Raw genomic sequence first — 23,112 nt, 5'->3', positions numbered from 1 at the left:
CCGTGACACCTCTTTCTCTTGCACTTTACCTCCACTTTCACACCAAAACACAGCACAAGAATGAACTAAACTTGTATAAACCCCACATACAGAGCCATAAGCCATTCCCCAACAACACTTTTGAAATTCCAAAGCCACATTCTGTCTCAGAATGTTGAATTTTCAATGTATTTGCTTTCTTCTTGTTCTTCTTTTCCTTCTGCAGAATCCTTCTGCAACATTGTGCCATACCAAGGGACTTAGACCCGGCCGCCGTTTTCCGGGCCTTGGGTTATCCATCAACAGGACCCAAGTCCAGAATTCAGAGCAGCAATTCATGAAATGGGTTAACTTTGTTGGTAGCCTCAAGCATTCTGTCTTTAAGACTGCAAAAAACAAGCTTTTTCCTTCTTACACACTTCACGTCTCCAAGAATCCTGCCGTAGCAGATTTTGCAACTATTCAAGAAGCCATTGATTCTCTTCCTGGCATCAATCTCGTGAGAGTGGTAATTAAGGTTCATGCAGGTGTTTACACGTGAGTACAATTACTTCTGCTATGTTTCAAAATGAATCTTACTTACTTCCTGCCATTTTTCTGTTCCTTTTTTCCCTTCCCTGCTTTGGACAACGTAATCTGTTGTTCCTGGAAGACATGGATTCTGGTACATTTGTCCCTATTCTCAGTTTTTTTCATTGTTAAACAGTGATAAAAGACAGTTTAGCAGTAACTTTTGTTTGTTCTTGTGTTTTTTCCTTCAAATTGGAATGCTATGAGATTGGTGTTTGACCAAGGAATGCTGTCTTTTCTTCTTGTTCTGTCAATGTCTCATGTTGTGCATTGGGTTGAATTAAATTTTCTGTGATTTTCTTCTTCTTTTTCAGTGAGAAAGTGTACATCCCTCCCATGAAATCCTTCATAACCATAGAAGGAGCAGGAGCAGATAGCACCATAGTTCAATGGGGTGACACAGCTCAAACACCAGGTCCCAGAGGACAGCCATTAGGAACATATGGTTCTGCAACATTTGGAGTGAACTCACCTTATTTCATCGCCAAGAACATAACATTCAAAGTAAGTAAAATAGATTTAAAACCAAACAAACACACATGATGTTTCTATATATCTGTTGTTAATTTAAGATTCTGATTGAGAATATTGCAGAACACAACCCCAGTTCCAGCACCAGGAGCAGTAGGGAAGCAAGCCGTGGCATTAAGGGTATCAGCAGACACAGCATCATTCTACGGATGCAAAATCCTAGGAGCACAGGACACATTATATGACCATGAGGGTAGACATTATTACAAGGACTGTTACATTGAAGGCTCTGTGGATTTCATATTTGGGAACGCCCTGTCTCTGTTTGAGGTTAGAGATAATTCATAAATCATATGGTTGTTTCTGTTCTGTTGTGTGGGGATTGAATTTGAAGAAGGGATGTCACGTGAGAGTGCAGGGATGTCACGTGCATGCGATAGCACAGAAGATAGGGGCCTTAACAGCACAAGGAAGAAGCAGCATGTTGGAGGACACAGGGTTCTCATTTGTGCACTGTAAAGTCACAGGTTCAGGAGCACTGTACCTTGGAAGGGCTTGGGGTCCATTTTCTCGTGTGGTTTTTGCTTATACTTACATGGACAACATCATCCTTCCCAAGGGCTGGTATAACTGGGGCGACCCCAACCGAGAAATGTACGTAACTTCATTCTCTTTCTCTCTTCATTCATCTTTAAACTCTTTTCTGTAAGAAAAAGAAAACCCCACATTCAATTCTACCTTCTACTCTATACTAACGTGTCTGGTTTAGTGCTTATTTGGATTAGCTTATTTAAGTACTTATAAGAACGTTTTATGTAAACTAAAACAAAACTCTTCTCAGATACTTTACGATTGAAAAGCTGCTTATAAGCTATTCAAAACCGGAGTTTAATGTGTAAGGTTCTCTAGGTTTTAGGGTCAGGACCTTAGGACATGGAGATAACTTGTCCCATGGCTATCTCATCTCTATGTTCATCTTTCTGACTTGGTTTCGTTTCTCTGCATTGCCTTCATAATGGGATCCACGGCCAACATTGATTTGAGAGATCCAATTATTTACATTCCACGGTTTTAGAGACCATTGGATCAAGAGAACAGTTATTGGTGGTTGGATTTCCTCTCCCATGTAGGCTCTGCATATATTCTTAGTTCCACACCCTAGGTTTCGGACGAGAACAAAATAGTAAATTGTTACATTTGCCAGTTTTCCTCCTAATCTTCTCTGGTCCCTATTTTTTCTCCCAACCCCCTCAAAGCTTTGAGTTATCTACATGTAAGCTCCTAAACTCTGATATATGTTCAGAAAAGTAATGAACAAAATATTAGTAAGGGGGCTATCTGCATAAATGTTAGAATTTATGGAGATTCATTGCAAAATTCCAAAGTTTAATGAGATTATCTGCACATGACATAATGTTTAGGAAAGTTATGTATAGTTTTGCCTTAAAGTGTCATCACATTATTAACACAGTCTCCACCTTCTTAAACCTAAACCATAAAGAGCCTTAGCTAGAATTGCACAGAAAACGACTTCAGAAGCAGAGTACTCTGTTTTGGTGGTGTTAATTGTTTGAACTTGTAAGTTCTCTTTTAGGACTAGTGGGGACAATGGGGCGGTGACTTTAGTATAATCTTATGTTGCAGAAGCAATATGAGATAGATAGATAGGTAGCTAGATGGATAGATACAAGTTTTCTTTTTGTCATATTGTTAGTGATGTGGAGAATTTAGGAGCAGAGACTTTTTCCCATACTTGCAAGCTTTATCAAGAATAATACCAAGTGACAAGCATGTGTATCGGTCTCTATCATCAACCATACCAGCTTTTCTCTCTTTTAATAATGAAGAAACCTATTGTCACCATACAAAACGTGAGTGTATTAGGTACGCAGCTGGTTACAGAAATTGTGAGGCCACAAATACACACCTCTCAGATGATGCAAATCTACCTGTTGTCCACCCCACAACTTGTACGTTAAAAAAGATGCAAACTTTTCAAGGATAGAAGATTTAGCAGCTCTAAACTAACTTGGGTTGGATTTAGTGCAAGTTTCAGGCAATGCGGAGAATTGATATTCAAATCCGAGTCAAGAAATGTACCCATTTTAGTACCGCTTTAAATAGGCATCCAAGAGGAGTATAATAAAAAATACAGTTAACTTACACGAATTTTGATTTTAGTCTCTCAAACTTTAAGTTTTATTTTTTTAAAAGACAAAATAATCTAAACTTTTATTAAATTACAGGGACTAGTGTTTTAAATAGAAAAAAATTTAATGAACCAAAACTTATGATTTAAAATTTAAGGAATCAAAATCAAAATGAAAACAAACTTAAGATGTTAAAAATTATATTAATGCTAAAAAAAATTAATAGTTCTAGTTGCACGGTATATATATTTACTATTTAGAGAGAGAGAGTGTGGTGTGTGTGTGTGTGTGTTTTTTTTTTTAATATAGAGGCACCAAGCTAGCTGTGTGCTCGTTTTGGCTTACATACAGAAAAGGCAGGGAATTGAAGCACGCCGGTATATATATAATGAAATGAGATCTGAAAACGGCACGAGGCACCCACCTAATTGGCTAATTTCTAGGCTTCTATTTGTAATGTGTTGTACATACTTCATTTATTTATTTAGGTTATGCGGGTATGGGCTTCTATGCTTGGAAAGCATAATGTTGGGTGGAGAAAGAATGATGTAAGAATAGGTGGGTCCAATCTAACAAAATAGACCTCATCTCTGCATCATGTGTTGTTCTCTTTCTCTGCAAAATGTCATGCTTGTCAAGGACAAAAGAATCCTTGTGCCATTATAACTAAGCCTATTTTTAGAGTAACATAATGACACTTGAGGGCCTTGCAAGTAGAATAGTGGCAATAAAGGACAATGAGTTGGAAATGATCAACTCAGAAATAATAAAATCCCAGTTGGAAATCACTAAAACTCAATTGAAAATGATTTTTTTTTTTTAGTAGTCATTGGTCATCTTACACACCTCTAAAGTTTCATCTTCAGTGATGACAGGTTATGGGTTGAATTCCATTAGCACAAGCCCCAAATACTTAATGTTGAAATTGAGAGAAAGATGTATAAGAATCATCAAAATATGATAATCTCAAAATGGTCTTTTAAAATGGCTTAGTTCATATGAAGTTCTTAAGGATTATTTTGAAATTAATTTTGGAAAAATTACACTCAGGTCTCACAGAGCACAATTAATATCAAAAAAGTCCCTCGAAATCGCGAAATGATTCTGAAGTCCCTAGGGACCTGTGTGTAATTAATTTTAATTGTGAAATTACCTATTTACCCCTTTTAATTTTATTACAGCAATTCGTTTACAATCTCAACAGTGGCTGTTAACAACCCGAAAAGACGTGATTGACAACCTCGGCAGTGCTCATGACAACTCACTTTGTGGAATGCTAGGGATGTTGTTGAGGTTGTTAACCACCTCTTCTCGGGTTGTTAACAGCCACTGTTGAGGTTGTAAATAGGTTCTAATTTTATTGCAGCAATTCATTTACAATCTCAACAGTGGCTGTTAACAACCTGAGAAAACGTGATTGACAACCTCGGCAGTGCTCATGACAACTCACTTTGTGGAATGCCAGAGGCGTTGTTGAGGTTGTTAACCACCTCTTCTCGGGTTGTTAACAACCACTGTTGAGGTTGTAAATAGGTTCAAATTAACAGGGGTAAGTAGGTAATTTCATAATTAGAATTAATTACACACAGGTCTCTGGGGACTTCAGAATCATTTCGTGATTTCGAGGGACCTTTTTGATATTAATTGTGCTCTATGGGACCTGAGTGTAATTTTCCCATTAATTTTTGTGAAATGACTTAATTATCCTCAATAAAATTAGTGGTCACTACTATAGTTGTTGTCTTCATTTGATAAGTTGGAATTGTTATTTATAAATTGTTCCGTCCATTGATATTCTACAATAGATCTCATCAAAAAAAGTTAACATCATCCTAATTGCTGTTACTTGATAAATTAAAGTTATTACTTATTAAACTGTTGTTGTCATTTTGTTTTTTCCAAATTAAGAATTTAAGGGCATTTAGGTGATTTTGTTACAAAATTCAATCTCAGTTAGACTTCATAGTGATTAGGTATCTGCAAATTTTGAGAATTTTTTTGTGAAAAAAAGTGTCATTTTCCATGTTATTTATAAGCACATGGGCATGTAGGGTGACTTAAATATGTGATTGAATGGGCCCACAGGACAGTATTTTATGGGCAATACAAGTGCACAGGACAAGGAGCTAGCTTCGCAGGCAGAGTCTCATGGTGTAAAGAACTAACCGATGAGGAAGCTGAGCCTTTTATTTCCCTTAGCTTCATTGATGGCGATGAGTGGACCAAATTATAGTTTCTCACTTCTGTTTTTCCCTCTTCCTTTTCATTTCTTTGCTCTCTCAAATTTTGATGTATAAAGTTTATATTTGTATTTCCATAGTTATTTCCAAAGTTCCCATCACAAAACATTTATTTTTACTCTCTTTTTCTTAATATTAAAAGAAAATTTTAAGATTACATGATATTAGAGCACTAAAATTCATGCTTACCTAGTCAAGAATCAATTAGCTAGCAACTCCAAATCTCTTTGATTGGAGAACGAGGGTTTTCTCCTAATTCTATTTATAAGTTACTTCCAACATATTTTACACAAATTAAGAAAAAATTTAAATTTTATTGGCTCTTATTTAAAATTCAACAACTTTTCAACTTTAGCCCTATTTAATATATATTACACATACTTCATGTAAACAAAATCAATACGGAAGGTAAAATTGTACATTCATATAAAAAAATTCTTTAAGTACCTTATAAACAGGATAAAAAAATATATTCTCTCTCTACCTTATAAATAAGACAAGAGGAGTACACCTTAGGACAACTTTTAATGGGACAAGTTATCAAGCATTAAACTGAATAATCCTTGAACTTGATTCAACAATACTACCTGTCTGGATAACTAATTTACAAATATAAAAAAATTAGTTAAATTAATTATTTATAATAAATTAGTGTTTGGAATTAAACTTTTTAACATGTGTAATCATTATATGAATTATGTGGGGGGCAAAATAGATAAATATGGCAAATAAAATGGATTGGATTCTTATATATAGAACCAAGTTAAATCTACAACTACTCTTATTAATTATGTGTGTTTGAATTATTCCTTGGTAATAATTTTTTAATATACGCAATCACTATAGAGATTATTTGAAAATAAAATGAATAAATATTTAAAACAAAATAGATTAAGGTTTTATATTTAAGACCAAATTAAATCTCCAACTAGTTCTTGTATTAAAGACTAAAAGTAGTATATCAGATAATTCTATCAATATTTAAAAAAAAAAAAAAGTAACTGAAATTATGGCATGCCAAAGCCAAACTTAACTCCGCTCGCGCTAAAAGGTCCTTTAACAGCGCTTACATAATGTACTTCATACATGGATTGTTGCAAAAGGGTGGACGGGGGGGCAGAGAGCCAGAGACTGGACGCAGCAGGTGGTATTACTTCTCTCCAACTTTGGTTGGCACATCATTTAAATAATTATCTACATAAATTAATTAATGCAATTGGTGCAGAAAGTTATAAACTTTTAAATAAATTTAAGAGTTAATATAAACTTTAATCCTTTAAATTTATTTTTATTTTGGTTTTAGTTCTTCAAGTTTCAAACTATAGATTTTGATCCCTCAAGTTTTTTTTTAAAGTATTAGTCTCTATAATCTAATAAAAACTTAGATCATTTTGCCTCTTAAGGAACCAAAACCTATAATTTGAAACTTGATGGGCTAAAATCAAAATAAGGATAAACTTGATAAACCAAATATTATGTTACCTCCCATCCTTAATATAAGATCTTGTTTGACTTTTATTTTAATCCTAAATATAAGACCACAAGCTATTTTGTCTTTAATATTTAGGTATTTTTTTCAAAATAGTCCTTCTAAGAATGGTAGTTCTAGCCAATACACTTGATTAACAAGGATATTTTAGGAAAGACAACACATATGTATGACAAATAACTAAATCAACTTCTTTTCTTAATCTTCTCAAATTAATCAACTAACTCTTATAATTATAACCGAAGGTAGTATTAACCCTAAATTTTACACTACAAAATGAGTTTTATATTTATGACCGAAATAGTTGTATTACACTACAAAATAGGTCTTATATTTAGGACCAGAGGAATATTTAGTATCAATACTACTCTGTTCCTATTTATAGGTCACTTATAAAAAATTATTCCTAAATATAAGTCATTTATAGGGTACTTAATGAGCCTTTTTCAAATTTATCCTTATTACCTTAATAAATGTATAGGAAGATAAAATAAATAGGTTAGAAGAATATAAAACATAGTTTTAATACATTTTCTTTAATAAGGGCACAGGTGAAAAAATTATAAATTTAATACATGTTTTAATTTACGAGTTTAGAGTATAAATGACTTATAAATAAAAACTGAGTGTTAGGTATTCTCTCATTGTAAACCTTTGGGCTTCACTTTAATCCGTTTTCAAATATCCCCAACTATCACATAATTACTTAAATCATCGAGTGGACTTAAAAACTATATATCACGAATGGAATATGGAAAACAAAAAGTGTGTGTAGACTTTAAAGTTTAGGAACTTTTTTTAAAACCGTTGAAACTTTACCCAAAAAAAGAATCTCTATAAATTTTTACATTTATATAAATAACTCTCATATTATTAGTTTTGTTTATTATATATATACAACTAACTTAAAATTTAGAATATTTATTTGCATAAAACTCAACAGTCGACACGGTTATATGGGAAACCATTAGGGGATAAAAAATTCGCGGTTTGAAATTATACACGATTCCAACTTCAAAAAATAATTTAGCATGCACTACCTCCGATCCTAGTTAAAAGATCATGTTTGTAAACTATAAACGAGATCTTATAATTAGAATAGAAAGTAGTATATTACTATCTTTATTCCTAATATAAAACTAATTTAACATTTAATTTGATTCTAAATATAATATATCAATTCATTTTGTCTCCAATATTTATCTATTTTGCCCTCAAATAATCCGCGTAGTAATTGCATATGTTAAGAAGTTACTATCAATTCAAAATATGATATTAATAAAGGTATTTTAGGAAAGACAATATTTATTTATTACAAATAATTAATTTAACTAATTTTTTTAATCTCCGTAAATCAGTTAACTATGTTTTATATTAATGATAGAAGATATTATATAGGGAAAAAGACACTAAAATACCCTCAAAATTACTAAATGACAAATGAGGGTATCTGAATTTCAAAATCTCAATTCAGACCCCAAGTACTTTTTTGGAATTTTTAAATCCCGTAAAATTACATAAATGCCCTTTACTATTTTTTTTTTTTACTTTTTTTTAAATACTACCACCTCAGCAATTCCGGCCGTCGGAGCTCCGATGCTAGCAACCCTACCGACAACCAACCACCGGAGCTCCGGCAACCGATCATCAGAGCTCAAGTGATCTATCGCCGGAGCTCCGGTGACTACTTTTTCTTATGTATTGACTATTCTATTTTAACTATTGACTACATTTATTTTTAAACTCTGATAACATGTTACCGGAACTTCGGTGACTGGTCATCAGAGCTCCGGTGACTACTCTTTCTTAGCTACTGACTACTCTTTTTTAGCTACTGACTACATTTACCTTTAAAGTTTGATGACTACTCTTGTTAAACTACTGACTACTCTAATAATGCGATTTACTACTCATGTGTAGTCAATAACTATAGTTACTAGAACTTTGAAAACAAAAGTAGTCAAGAGTTAAAATAAAGTAGTCAATAGCTATATGGAAGTAGTCACCGACAGTAAAGATAATGGTGTCATTTTACAAAATTTGAAAACTCCAAAATAGTACCTGGGGCCTGAATTGAAATTTTAAAATTTACCTATCCAAATTTATCATTTAGTAATTTTGAGGGTATTTTACTGTTATGTTCCCTGTTATATATCAATGTTTATGCAAGGCAAATGAGATTTTTCATTGCCCCCTAGCCTTGGTACTAGAATTAAAATGAGCCAGTAATCCAAAAATATGGGCCTCAAATTTGGAGACATCAGGCCCATTTCCTTTTTATTCTCTTATTATATATGTTATGATATTGGATGTTTTGAACTTTGTAGTCATCCTAATATCTTATGGCATTGTTTATATTTTTATTTATTTAGTTTGGATGTAAATTTTTGTTTATTTTGTTAATACTCACAATAATGTTGGAAACCAAAAAATAAAATAGCACATTAAAAAAAACCAAAATGGATTAATTTAAGGTACAACGTACAAACATATGAAATATTTAATATGCTTGTATTAAATTATAAATAATGCCAGTTATTTATATCTGTTTGGCATCGAAATAGGAGTAGTAGTGTGTTGTGTAATGTATGAATGTCACTAATCATACTTTTTAATTCTAAAATATAAGACCCATTTAACTAATTTTAGAAATTTCTTTTAAAAAGTATGTACACTGGTTATTTGTAATTGATTTATGGAGAATTCGAGACCCTTTTTGAAAAATAACCTTATCATTTAATCATTAAAATTTAGTAGTTAGAGATAAAAATTTCCTAATAAATATGGGTGGTATAGGAAAAAAGATTTTATATGAGAGATAAGAAAGATGGGTGGTTTTTTCAATTAAATAAAAACTTATTAATTGAACAATAAAAATTAATTCTTAATCAATCCCTTAGTTTGATAGAGTAATTTTAGATGGCAGAGAGAGAGAGAGAGAGCAATTTTAAGGATAATATTTACATTAAGTTTCTTAAAATTTATTATGTCAAGTTTTTTAATGAGAGAATTATAATTAAGTTTTAAGGAAGAGATTTAATTACCTTAAAGTCAATTGACAAGTGAAGAGTAAACAATGACAAGTTCTAGACTAGAAAATGATAACCAGCTCAAACTTATCACTTGTTATTGAAATTTTTTGGTAATTAAAATTTTTTTCTTTAGACCTTATAGTAATTATCCCTTTTTAATTACACATGGTCATCCGTTAAATTTTTGAAATATTAATATTTAGTATAATTTAGTTATATGAATTATGTGGGGGACAAAATAGATAAATATGGTAAATAAAATAGATTGAGTTCTTATATATAGAACTAAGTTGAATTTACAACTATTCTTATTAATTATGTGTGTTTAAATTATCCCTTGGTAATAATTTTTTAATATATACAATCACTATAAAGATTATTTGAAGATAAAATGAATAAATATTGAAAACAAAATAGATTGAAATCTTATATTTAAGACCAAATTAAATATCTAACTAGTTCTTATATTAAAGACTAAAAATAGTATATCAGATAATTCTATCAAAAATTTAAAAAAAAAAAAAAGCAACTGAAATTATGGCATGCCAAAGCCAAACTTAACTCCGCTCGCGCAAAAAGGTCCTTTAACAGCGCTTACATAGTGTACTCCATGCATGGATTGTTACAAAAGGGAGGAAGGGGGGCAGAGAGCCAGAGACTGGACGCAGAAGGTGATATTACTTCTCTCCAACTTTGGTCGGCACATAATTTAAATAATTATCTAAATAAATTAATTAATGCAATTGGTGCAGAAAGTTATAAACTCTTAAATAAATTTAAGAATTAATACTCCTCCGGTCCTTAATATAGGACCCAATTATTGAGTTGGTTTTGATCCTAAATATAAGACACATTTCTCATATTTATCAATAATCTCTAAATTACCCCTATGGATACTCCCTCAACTATAATCAAGTAGAAGAGGGAGAGGGGGTATTGAGAAAGATGATTATGGTGTTTTAGGAAAAACGTGTCATATTTATTACAATTAACTAACATACCTAACTTCCTTAATCTAATCAAATTAGTTAAATGGGTCTTATATTAAGGATCAGAGGAGTACAAACTTTAGTCCTTTAAATTTATTTTTATTTTGATTTTAGTTCTTCAAGTTTCAAACCATAAGTTTTGGTCCCTCAAGTTTTTTTTTTTATTTAAAGCATTGGTCTTTATAATCTAATAAAAACCTCGATCATTTTATCTCTTAAGGAACCAAAACCTATAATTTAAAACTTGATGGGCTCAAATCAAAATAAGGATAAACTTAATGAACCAAATATTATATTAACCCTAAATTTATATTATAAAATAGGTCTTATATTTATAACTGAAATAGTAGCATTACACTATAAAATGGGTCTTATATTTAGGACCAGAGAAATATTTAGTATCAATACTACTGTGTTTCTATTTATAGGTCACTTATAAAAAAAATTATTCCTAAATATAAGTTATTTATAGGGTACTTAATGAGCCCTTTTCAAATTCATCCTTATTACCTTAAAATTTAGAATATTTATTTGCATATAACTCAACATTCGACACGGTTATATGGGAAAAAATTAGGGGACACAAAATTCGCGGTTTGAAATTATACACGATTCCAACTTCAAAAAATGTAAAGTTTCAGAGAGATTTTATATAATGTTATTTCTACATGATTCTAACACTAAATTCAAAGAGATTTTATATAATTTAGCATGCACTAGTTTCGATGTTAGTTATAAGACCTCGTTTGTAGATTATAAATGATGTCTTATAATTAGAACCAAAAGTAGTATATATCAATTCATTTTGTCTCTAATATTTATCTATTTTGCTCACAAGTAATCTTCGTAGTAATTTCATATGTTAAGAAGTTACTATCAATGAATAATTCAAAATATGATATTAATAAAGGTATTTTAGGAAAGATAATATTTATTTACTACAAATAATTAATTTAACTAATTTTTTTAATTTCTATAAATCAGTTTACTATGTTTTATATTAAAGATCGAATATATTATGTATCAATGTTTATGCAAGGCAAATGAGATTTTTCATTGCCCTCTAGCCTTGGTACTAGAATTAAAATGAGCCAGTAATCCAAAAATATGGGCCTGAAATTTGGAGACATCAGGCCCATTTCCCTTTTATTCTCTTATTATATATGATATGATATTGGATGTTTTGAACTTTGTAGTCGTCCTAATCTAATATCTTATGGCATTGTTTATATTTTTATTTATTTAGTTTGGATGTAAATTTTTTTTTATTTTGTTAATACTCACAATAATGTTGGAAACCAAAAAAAAATAAAATAGCACAATAATGACAAGGAAGTTCAAATTTTTAAATTTTTGCTCAAAACTTTGAAAAAAAAATGCACCACTAAATTAACCTTAGTATTTCACAACTTGACATTTTAACCACCATTAAAAAAAAACCAAAATGGATTAATTTAAGGTACAACATACAAACATATGAAATATTTAATATGCTTGTATTAAATTATAAATAATACCAGTTATTTATATCTGTTTGGCATCAAAATAGTAGTGTGTTTTGTACGAGTGCGTTTAGGCTTTGAAGTTATGAGGGTCGGGCTTGAAATTTTTCTCCTCAAATGGAAAATAAGCTCTGGAGGGCCGATGGCTTAAAAGGGCTGGTCTGTTTAAGTTCTTTTATATTTCTTTTTTCTTTTTAAATTTTTTTAATATAATTCTAATATTATTAATTTTTTACATTATTAATAATATTTCAAATATTTAGTTATTATTATCATTTTAAAATTAAATTTTACAGAATGATTTGATTTATTTAGTTTTAGACAATAATTTATCCAATTAAATTTTTTTAAAATGGGTTAATTTGGACTTTAATAATAATTTGATTTATATTATATGCATTGATATTTTTAAACTATATATATTTGATAATGGAGTATTTTTATACTTATATAACTTGTGATTCTATAATTTGAATTAAAAATTCATGAGTTTCAACAACAATGTTTCTCACATTAAATTAAAATAATAACTAGATTGCAAAATTTAAAAGTTAAATTCCTATAAAAAAGAAAAACTTGATATTTTTGTTACGAAAAAAAATACTTATAAAGAAGAGTAATTGATTATAGTGATGATGAAGTTTTAAAAGATTAATGATAGTGTTTATTTATTGCACAATTGCACTATAGATAAAACTTTTGGATGTTGTTATCATGTTAATGAATGTTTTAGATGTTCTTGGATGTTGATGGATATTTATATATGATGATATTTTGTATTTGTGACTTAATTTTATTCATATTTATGTCTTTTATTAACAATTTCATTGATTTATTTTTATTTTTTTAATAAAAATATGAGAAATATTAAAAAGAAAGTATTTTTTTAAACGTGTCAAAAGCCCGCAGGCTGATCCTAAGCCCTATAGCTTAAGAGCCGAACCTAGCAAATTGGGGTATTTTTGAAATTTCAACCTTGGAGGGTAGGCTCTTTTAAGCCTGCCAGCCTTAAGGGTCGGCCCTGATTCCCACCTCTGTTTGTAATGTATGAATGTCACTAATCATACTTTTTAATTCTAAATATAATATCCTTTTAACTAATTTTAGAAATTTCTTTTAAAAAGTATGTACATTGGTTATTTGTAATTGATTTATGGAGAATTCGTGACCCTTTTTGAAAAACAACCTTATCATTTAATCATTAAAATTTAGTAGTTAGAGATAAAAATCTCCTAATAAATATGGATAGTGTAGGAAAAAAGATTTGATATGAAAGATAAGAAAGAATAATGATGGGTGGTTTTTTCAATTAAATAAAAACTTATTAATTGAACAATAAAAATTAATTCTTAATCAATCCCTTAGTTTGATAGAGTAATTATAGATGGCAAGAGAGAGCAATTTTAAGGACAATATTTACATTAAGTTTCTTAAAATTTATTCTGTCAAGTTTTTTAATGAGAGAATTATAATTAAGTTCTAAGAAAGAGATTTAATTAAATTGACAAATGAAGAGTAAACAATGACAAGTTCTAGACTAGGGAATGATAACCAGCTCAAACTAATCACTTGTGATTAAAATTTTTTCTTTAGAAATATTAATATTTAGTATGATTTAGTTATAAAAATTTTAATCTGGTAATCTTAATGTGATACTTCATAATAAAAAAATTCAACTCTGATTCGTCTATTTATATCTGCCGTGCTTTTTTGAATTATTATTAGTATTGTGAATTCAATACAATGACAGACGTACCGTTTGTTAGAAACAGAAGAACAATTACATTTTTTTTGGATAAGAAAAGAACAATTATTGAAAAGTCCAAGGGACACGAATCACCAAGTAATTTTATTTTATTTTAATAAAACAATTTTTTAAAAACTCTGATTCAAAATTCAAACGCGAGGTCGTGATTATAATAATACTCTGAGGATGGCAGGCAATGTAAGTTGCCGTATTGCATTTCAGCCAATGACATTTAAGATTCCTTTTTTTTTTTTTGCCGAATAGATTCTTTCTTTTTTTGGGTCAAAGACGATTCAGATTCACTCGCAATCAAGTGAAATGAAATGCCAATCATTAGCTTCTAATTTTAATTAAAAATTAGGAGGGAAAGGTCCAAAAAAAATCGACTGAAATTGACCAAATATAATAAACGCTTTATTTTTTTTTCCAAATACACTCTTATTAACAGAGAGAGTGATGGAGAAGAAAATGAGTGAGAAACTGTTATAATTAGTACAAACATATTTGGTTAAAAAAAATGCAAAGACATATAATCAATTAAGAGTAAAAATAAGGGCATTAAAATTTTAGAAATCTCTTACATTTAAGCTATAAAAAGGATTGCAGGAGTATAATTTTTATTTTTCTCTTAAATACAAGTTCAGTTTCAGATTTTACGATAAGGTTTAAAATAATGTAGAATTGAATTCATGATAAATATAAAAAAATAATTCTTAAACAATACATAAATTTTGTTTTTAAGTTTGCATTTTTTTGAGAAAATAAGGGAACATTTCTTTATTCAAAATTTTATTGATGAAAGGAATCTAAATCAGAATATAGGTATTTCATAAATACAAAATTTATAAAATATTAATACTTTTTGTGTACAAAAATTTATCTAAAAAAAGCTTTTACTATGAGACTTTTTTCCCTTCAATTTTTTTTTTTCTAACAATGATAAGTAAATAATCACGTACACGATTCAAAAAGTGGGAAGAAAGCTACCTGTCATACAAGGAATCATTCTCTGAATGGCTTTTAAACCAGTTTCGTTTCTCTCTCTTTTAAACTTGTTTTTTTAACTTTAAACCATCTCAACGTATACAAGCAGGTTTTGACCCTAAACTAATTCAGATGAAACCAAAAACTTGAACCATTAATCTTCTAGTTATAGGTAATGTATTAAACGTTGGGATCTTTATAGAAAATAAGAAGGACATACACACACACCAAAATATCTTACTCCTCCAGTCCTTAATATATAATTCAATTATTGAATTAGTTTTATCTCAAATATAAGACCTATTTATCATATTTATCAATTTTCTTTAAATTGTCTTTATGGATACTCCCTCGACCATAATTAAGTAGAAAAGAAAGATGGGGTATTAAGAAAAATGATTATGGTATTTTAGAAAAAACTGTCACATTTCTTATAATTAACTAACTTACCTAACTTTCTTAATCTAATCAAATTAGTTAAATAGATCTTATATTAAAAACCAGAAGAGTATATCTTTAATGAGTGTCTTTGAAAAAATTGAGAGAAAAATATGATTAATAAAATGAATTAATCTGATATCTTTGATAAATAAAAATGATTTTGTGTGCATTCTTATTTTTCTGAATATATGAATGCATCATTTGGTATATTCTAAGACGATGCTTTCTTCTTCTTCCTTTTTCCCCCAACTATTCTAAGACGTTGCCTGAACCTCGGTAGTGAAAACAGCTTTGTAAAAACACTTTGTCGGCTAACACTTTACAAGATGCACGTATGTTGAAAAAAAGTTCCTACTCTTAAAGGTAGAATCCAGCTTTAGCATGTGGCTACCCTCAAAGGGTGAAAATAAATGAATGAATGAATAAAAAGAAAGGGGCAAAATTTAATATGTTTGTGTACCTCTTGGAAAAAGAAGAGTATTTGAGACTCTTTTGTTACTTTAACACTTTATTCTTAATGAAACAAAGCAGCAATTAATAAGTCATTACTATGTGTTGTACTAAGTACAATCCCCCTTCTCCTCTTTTTCATTACTAAAACAAATATAATTAATAAAAATATTTTTAAAAAAATACTCCCTCCGTTCCTTATTATAAGAGACGAATAACCGAATTACGTTGATAAAAAAAACAGTTAAAATTAGTTAAGAACAATGAATGTGTAAAAAGTATAATTTTTTTTCCAAAAATACCCTCATTGATAAGGAGAGAGAGCATGAGAGAGAACAATAGTAAATTCTTAAAAGAAAGAGAAGTGGGAAGGAGAGAGAGTATGAGTTGGAGACAATAAATATGGGTAAAATAGGAAATCAACACAAAAAAGTAGAGACAACTTTTAAGTGTCTCTTATATTTAGGAACATGCTATAAGCATCAAATGTCTCTTATAATAAGGAACGGAGGGAGTAATATATTCTTCCGATCCTTAATATAAGACCTATTTAATTAATTTAATTAGATTAAGCAAGTTAGGTAAGTTAGTTAATTATAAGAAAAGTGACACATTTTTCTTAAAACACCATAATCGCCTTTTTTAATACCTCCTCTTCCTCTTCTATTTGATTATAGTTGAGGGAGTATCCATATGGGTAATTTAGAGAAAATCGATAAATATGAGAAATGAGTCTTATATTTAGGATCAAAACCAACTCAAAAATTGAGTCCTTATATTAAGGACCGGAAGAGTATCTATTTATTACAAATTACTAACTTTCTTAATCTTCCTAAATTGGTTGACTAATAAAAAGCAGACATAGTATTACATATTCTCATTTGTTATACTTGTCGTTAACAAGTCATTAGTTGTAGTGATAGTTTGAGCTTTATTGGTTTCTTTATAGGTAAGGGGCAAATTTTAAAAGCTATAAACAATACTTCCTTCGGTCCTAAATGTAAATGAATCTTCCATTTAAGATCGAAAAAGTTTTTTTTTTTTTTTATATCATCTATAAAGAAATAGTATAACTTGAAGTTTGAGAAATCAACAGCAATATTTTTTATTCATAGACAGTGTGCTTTCTATTCTCATGCACATGTGTAAGCTTGTGTGCTTTACTTGATGCAGTCTTAATTGAAACTTGAAAGGCTTTTTCTCAGGCAGGGCTCACATAACACATTATGATCATCATAATCATCAATATATTCATAAAAATTGCCCTCAGCCGCATTTAAGCTATAGCATTAACAAGTTAACTTGTATGAAATCCCAAATTTAAATCTAATGTTACGTGCATGAATATTTAAATTATTTGTAATAAAAAAAATCAAGTTAACGGATTTTAAAAAATGCAATGGACCTCTACTTAAAGGATGTTTAGTTGCCGTAAAGGATAAGAATGGAATGAGGTAAACAAATTAGAGTTAATATAATTTTTAGTCATTAAAATTGAATTTTATTTTGATTTGAATCCAAAATTTTTATTCTTGAAATTTACTTCATGTATAAATGTTAGTTCCTATAAGCTAAATGTGATTTCAAATTTTAAGGATAAAAACACTGGTTTAGAAACTAAAAATATTGCTTTCAAATTTTAGAAAATCAAAGTAAAAAGAAAGTAAATTTCAAAAGCTAAAAATTATACTAACACAAAAAAATTAAGACAAAAATAAAATCTTTATTCTAACTTGATAAGCTACTTGCATATTTTTCTCCATATCATTCTTTCAATGGAAAACCTAATACTATAAATGTGGGAATAATCACAAGCTCCATAAACCTTATGAATTATAACTCATGAACTTATGGGCTAAATGATCGCTTCCCCTTCATGAACATTATTGATCTATTTTCCCTCCACCTTTTAGTCATTCTGTTTTTATTTTTACTTCTTTAATCAATTCCATTCTATCTTTTCCAGCAAACAAACGATCTCTTACTCTTGGGATTTTATTATCATTGAAGTTTTCTCATAGGAAAACGAGCTCAACTGCAAAGATTCAAAGAGTCCAACGAAGATTAAAATTGAAGCAACTTGTGGGAGGAATAAATAAATTATTCACTTGCATTTCATTTCAATAACAGAATATGAAGAAAAAAGAAAGATGATAATTTGATAAGCAAGCTTTTCAATTTTCATCATCAAAGCAAAGTACACCAACTTGAACCTTATCATTCTGTTTCGTCATCTTCAACCTCTGTCTTGTCTGTTTCTGCAAATTGCGAATCAAACAATCAATCGCCATACCACCTCCTCTGCAAGTAGTAACTATCTCTCCCAATCTCTCCAGATCTATCTCTCCCAATCTCTCCAGATTTGTCAATCTTTCCCATCACAGCATTCTTGAAATTAATGGCTTCCTGAACTTTTGAACAACTCCTCTGCATCCTAACCCCACTCAAACTACTCCTAGACTCCATCATTTCATTCAACGAAAGCCTCTTCTTTGCTCCTCCGCCGGATTCCGGCCGCTGCTTCGGAGCACTCCGAGACCTCAATTTCGCCTTCGAAGACTGAGTATTCGCCATGTAACTTGGGTGGTTTCCATATTGCCAGACCAATCTTTCTGCACAGACACTCTTGGGTGTGACGGCGACTGATCCACAAGAACACGTATTGGTGAAACGTGGAGTGCTCTGTGCTGTAGAGAACTTACATTCTTCCCCTGTTAGTCCCCACTCCGTCTCCGGTGAAACCCTCCGATCTGCCATTGATATCCGAGCTGGGGTTCGAATTTGTGGGAGTGGGATCGGAGAAGACACTGTTTGGAACAATGGGTCGTCGCCAAAATCCGACATTGATGTGTTGCTCCGGCGAGACCTTGACTTCGGCCGGTAGCCGCCTGTGTCCATCTCCACTATCTTCGGCGTCGGACTCCCATCAGTACTGTTAGTGTTGTTATTCATCGAAGCGTCGAAGGAAGAAGATAACCTCATACTTTCATCGAATCTCTCCTAAAAATGAAGTAAATGGTTAAGAGATTTGAATTAAGTGAAGAGTTTGATTCTGGAAAGTTGGGATCTTTACCGTGGATCTTCGAGCTTGAGGTTCACATTTGTATGATTCGTCGGTTTTGTTCATAACTTGACGAGCTTTATGAGATCGAACTGTGGCTTGAGCTCTTATCAGAGCTTGCATGCTGTGTAGTGTCGCCGTTGCTTGCTTTCGGACCAGAAATCCTCTCACAAGTGCTTGGATCTTCACTAATCCTTTCAATGCTCTTAATGCCTTCCTTGCCTGATTCAAATTCAAATCAGAAAATATTTTTAAAAAAAAATGGATTCAGAAAGTACGGAACTTGAAAGTGTGGTCTGTTTGTCTGTTGATTCGATGACGCTTACCAAGAATCCCCTGAATACTGTTTGAATCTTGACGGCTGCAAATTTCTCGTGTCCACGGCCGACCATGGTGGTTCTGCCGTGACTGGTCAGCCTCACTACGGCTACTGCCGCCTGGGCGGCTGCGACGGCGGCGTCGGCTGCTGCTGCAGTGGCAGCTGCCACAGCAATGGCGTGTTTGTTCTGCCGGTCCTCTGTTTCTCCGTAGAATGACTGAAGCCAAGCAGCCTCTGCAGGTGAAAGATTGGGTGGTGCAGCCAACGGCGCCGCCACAGATTTCAAATTCCCACTGTAGTCGGAGTTTGAATTCTGTTTCTTATCTCTGTCTTTCTTCATGCCGAACAACCCCTTCAACCATCTTGTCGCTCTTCCCATTTGCCCAGAAGAGAACGAAACTCGAAGCAGAAGATTAAAAACAAAAACAAAAATCCGAAACAGTGAGTGAGATTTCTAGACAAAAGTGGAGGTTGTTGCAACTTCCAGGTCACAGATTTGGCGTATTTTCCATTTTGGAAGAAAATGTTGAAACAGAGAGTAGTTACAGAAAAAGTGAGAACCCTCTTGAAACACTCAAAAGATGAGAAACAAGAGAAAGAAGAAGATGAGAGGAAGAATGTGAAAAGAAAATCTGTGTCAAAGGTGAAAATGGAATTGTGAGAATAAGAAAGAACGGGAAAAACTGTATGAATGCCTCGAGAAAATCTGCATTACATGACAAAATGTTAGCGTTGGAACATGTTGCAGAGCAACTAGGTGAGGAAATTTGAAACGGGTAATATTTAATATTAAAATTAAAAATATTTATTATTAAATTATTTTTGTTTTCCGGGTTTTTTAATAATAAATGCAATACATGGAATAAACCGAAAAAGTAAGTTATTATTAAACAATGACATGGATGCAGACGAAGCACCCTTAGGAGAAGAATCAAATCCTCGAAAGAAAAACTACATAAATAAGTTAAAAAGGTGAGAGCAAGGAAAGCGAAGCCCCACGTTTTCCCCAGTACCCCACCTTGGAATTGGAAACTCACAGAGTTAAAAAATTAAAAAAAAAAAATTTAACCTTCTAATCTTTATAATTTTAACTCATTATAGAATTTTGACTTGTTATAACTCACTTTTTATAATTTTGAATAAGTTAAAACTTAATTCCTAAACTACAGGAACTAAAGCTTTAAATGGTGGAATTATAGGCTGGGCCAAAAAATATAAAATTACAGGAATAGAATTACATTAATTTAAAATTTTTAAAAAATTGCATCAAGAAAGTTTAGAAAGTGAATTATAATCAAATCAAAACTAAATTTAAAATGAGTAAAAATTATGAAATCCAAAAAATTTAATTTTCCCAATAAAAAAACTGCTTTGAAGTCTGAAATTAGAAACAAAATGTACTTTACACATGTCAATTGTAAATTATGTTCCATGTATTTCAGATTTTTTTTATCAGATACCATTATAAGAAAAAAAAATTTAATTAAAAAAAAAGAATACATTTTCACTCAGAAATTTTTTTTGGAATACATATATGGCACAAGAATTTGAATAATCTACCATTAATCTCTCAGCTAGTAAAAGTCACTATCTTGATCCCTGATTTTCAATTTTAAAATTTGAGAGTCATTCTGTACCCTTACCATCCTAAAATGGTCCCCATGTGTCATTTTCACCAGCATATTGAGTATAATAAATATTAAAACCCTGATGTGTGTGTGTGTACAGGTATTTTGAATATATATGCGTTATGCATAAATTCTGCAAATAAATTCATAAACATATTAATATAAAAAGTTATATTTTACACAATTTTAAAATTTAAATTGAATACTAATGGCTATTTCCCGTACTATTAACATTTTCATAAAATTATTGAATCCTTTTGAAATATCGTTTTAAATTTAAACCATGTGTATATATAAATATATATATATATATATATGTGTTAATAGAACACATGATATTATGATGTACTTAAATTCGTTGTTACGAGTTTATGGTAAATGAATTGAGGAAAAAAAAAAAACGAAGGATAAGAAAGTAAGCATTGTTGATATGTCCATACAACTTATAATCACAAAATATAATTAAAGGAATATTAAAACAAAACATCCATATGGAACTTATTATACATATATATAGTTTATAAGAAATTATATTGCTTATGAAGGTTACACGTATAACTTGTTAATGTAGGACACTTTTATCCAAGACTCACATATGATCATGCATTTTTATAATTGAAGTTATAAGTTACGAACAATTTAATTGATTAATTATATGTTAATATCATCGTTAATTCTTACTGTTTGATCAAATTTTAATTTTGTTCCTCATAATTTCAAATTTTGACTTTTGGTCTTCATAGTTCCATAAGGATTTGGTCTGAGTAAATGCAGTTAAGTATATGAACTAAAATCAAAATTTATTTGATCTCTATATCTTTAACAAATTTTGATTTTGCTTTATATTTTTTTAACGAACTTTGGTTTTATTCCCTATACTTAATAGTGTAAAGTTAAAGTTATACCAAGCTTTTACCAAAATATAGGAACCAAAAACTATAATTTAAAATTATGAAAATAAAAATAAAAATTTAATCAAACTGTAAAAATAAAGAAGTTAAGACATGTTTATGAAACAAGGAGGGGAAAAAGGGCAGGGGGCAGCGTGAAATCGCTATCTGCATCAGGCTCCGGAGTGCAAAAATTACGAAGTAGAGGGACGTGTCTTGGAATACCGAAGAACCTCCAGGTGACGTCTCATCTCTGACACACTCCCCTCTTTTCTCCCGGCAAATTGCGACTCATCTATCCCTTTCTTTTGCTCTCAAGAATTGAATTGAAAGAGCAGTGCTTTTCATGGGATATTGAGAAACGTTCTGGTGGGTATTAAATACTCCTTCGGTCTTTAATATAGGATCTAATTATTAAGTTGGCTTTGATCCTAAATATAATACTCATTTATCATATTTATTAATTTTCTCTAAATTACCCCTATAGATACTCTCTCAACCATAATCAAATAGAAGAAGGAGATGGAGTATTAAGAAAGATGATTATGGTGTTTTAGGAAAAATGTGTCACTTTTTTTATAATTAACCAATTTACCTAACTTCCTTAATCTAATCAAATTAGTTAAATGAGTATTATATTAAGGACCGGAGGAGTATTAACCATTCGGTTGTCACTTTTCATCGTATCCTCATGAAGCAAATATATGTGTGTTGGTCCGTTGTCTCGTCAAGATCATCACAAAGATACAAACCAAAACATGTTGATTTTTTGCTCTTCTTGTGTTTAATAATCTTCCGATATTTAATATAAGCCTCAATTTGAGACTTAATGTTAGTTTTATATGCAAAATTCATTTCACTTTTTATTATTTTTTTATAAATTAACCTTATTAATGATATTTTCTCAACAGTAATCGAGTAAGAGAAGAAAGAAGGAAACCAAAAAACAAGGGTATTCAAGGGCGGCCCATTTCGGTGGCCTGTTTCGGTCCCAGCCTTATTGGAACGGAACGGGTCTGTCTCAAAATTTTTCAGAATGGGACAAAAAAGGGACTAGAACACGGGACCCCGGTCCCTTTTATTTATTTTTAATCATATTTATATAATATTATTATTTTCACAATTTTTTAAGATTTAAAACTATTGGATGGAACTATAGATCCATTTATT

At 30.7% G+C, this 23,112-nt stretch overlaps 2 protein-coding genes across 2 annotated transcripts; one reads left to right on the top strand and one right to left on the bottom strand.

Moving 5' to 3' along the window:
- Positions 1-142: 142 nt before the first annotated feature.
- LOC114753804 (probable pectinesterase 53) lies at positions 143-5,567 on the top strand. Its single transcript, XM_028942525.1, has 5 exons — positions 143-516; positions 864-1,053; positions 1,144-1,350; positions 1,439-1,674; positions 5,256-5,567. The coding sequence occupies exons 1-5, from the start codon at positions 152-154 to the stop codon at positions 5,401-5,403; spliced, it is 1,146 nt and encodes a 381-aa protein (XP_028798358.1). The 5' UTR covers positions 143-151; the 3' UTR covers positions 5,404-5,567.
- A 12,573-nt stretch (positions 5,568-18,140) lies between these two features.
- Positions 18,141-20,049, bottom strand: LOC114753802 (protein IQ-DOMAIN 14). The gene is made up of 3 exons (XM_028942524.1): positions 19,432-20,049; positions 19,118-19,327; positions 18,141-19,044 (listed from the first exon to the last, which is right to left on the bottom strand). The coding sequence occupies exons 1-3, from the start codon at positions 19,801-19,803 to the stop codon at positions 18,325-18,327; spliced, it is 1,302 nt and encodes a 433-aa protein (XP_028798357.1). The 5' UTR covers positions 19,804-20,049; the 3' UTR covers positions 18,141-18,324.
- Positions 20,050-23,112: the final 3,063 nt, after the last annotated feature.

Source organism: Neltuma alba, unplaced genomic scaffold (genome assembly GCF_004799145.2).
Source record: "Neltuma alba isolate B1F8T4 unplaced genomic scaffold, ASM479914v2 tig00008170_pilon, whole genome shotgun sequence".
Classification (NCBI taxonomy): domain Eukaryota; kingdom Viridiplantae; phylum Streptophyta; class Magnoliopsida; order Fabales; family Fabaceae; genus Neltuma; species Neltuma alba.
This window is presented reverse-complemented; position numbering and strand designations above follow the sequence as displayed.

What these genes read in the sequence shown, in the direction of transcription:
- LOC114753804 (XM_028942525.1), top strand. Translation starts at nt 152, where the DNA reads ATGTTGAATTTTCAATGTATTTGCTTTCTTCTTGTTCTTCTTTTCCTT. An exon ending in CCAAGAACATAACATTCAAA is followed by an intron (nt 1,054 to 1,143) that starts GTAAGTAAAATA and finishes AGAATATTGCAG; the next exon opens with AACACAACCCCAGTTCCAGC. An exon ending in ACGCCCTGTCTCTGTTTGAG is followed by an intron (nt 1,351 to 1,438) that starts GTTAGAGATAAT and finishes GTGAGAGTGCAG; the next exon opens with GGATGTCACGTGCATGCGAT.
- LOC114753802 (XM_028942524.1), bottom strand. Translation starts at nt 19,803, where the DNA reads ATGGGAAGAGCGACAAGATGGTTGAAGGGGTTGTTCGGCATGAAGAAA. An exon ending in CAGTATTCAGGGGATTCTTG is followed by an intron (nt 19,328 to 19,431) that starts GTAAGCGTCATC and finishes AATTTGAATCAG; the next exon opens with GCAAGGAAGGCATTAAGAGC. An exon ending in CTCAAGCTCGAAGATCCACG is followed by an intron (nt 19,045 to 19,117) that starts GTAAAGATCCCA and finishes CTTCATTTTTAG; the next exon opens with GAGAGATTCGATGAAAGTAT.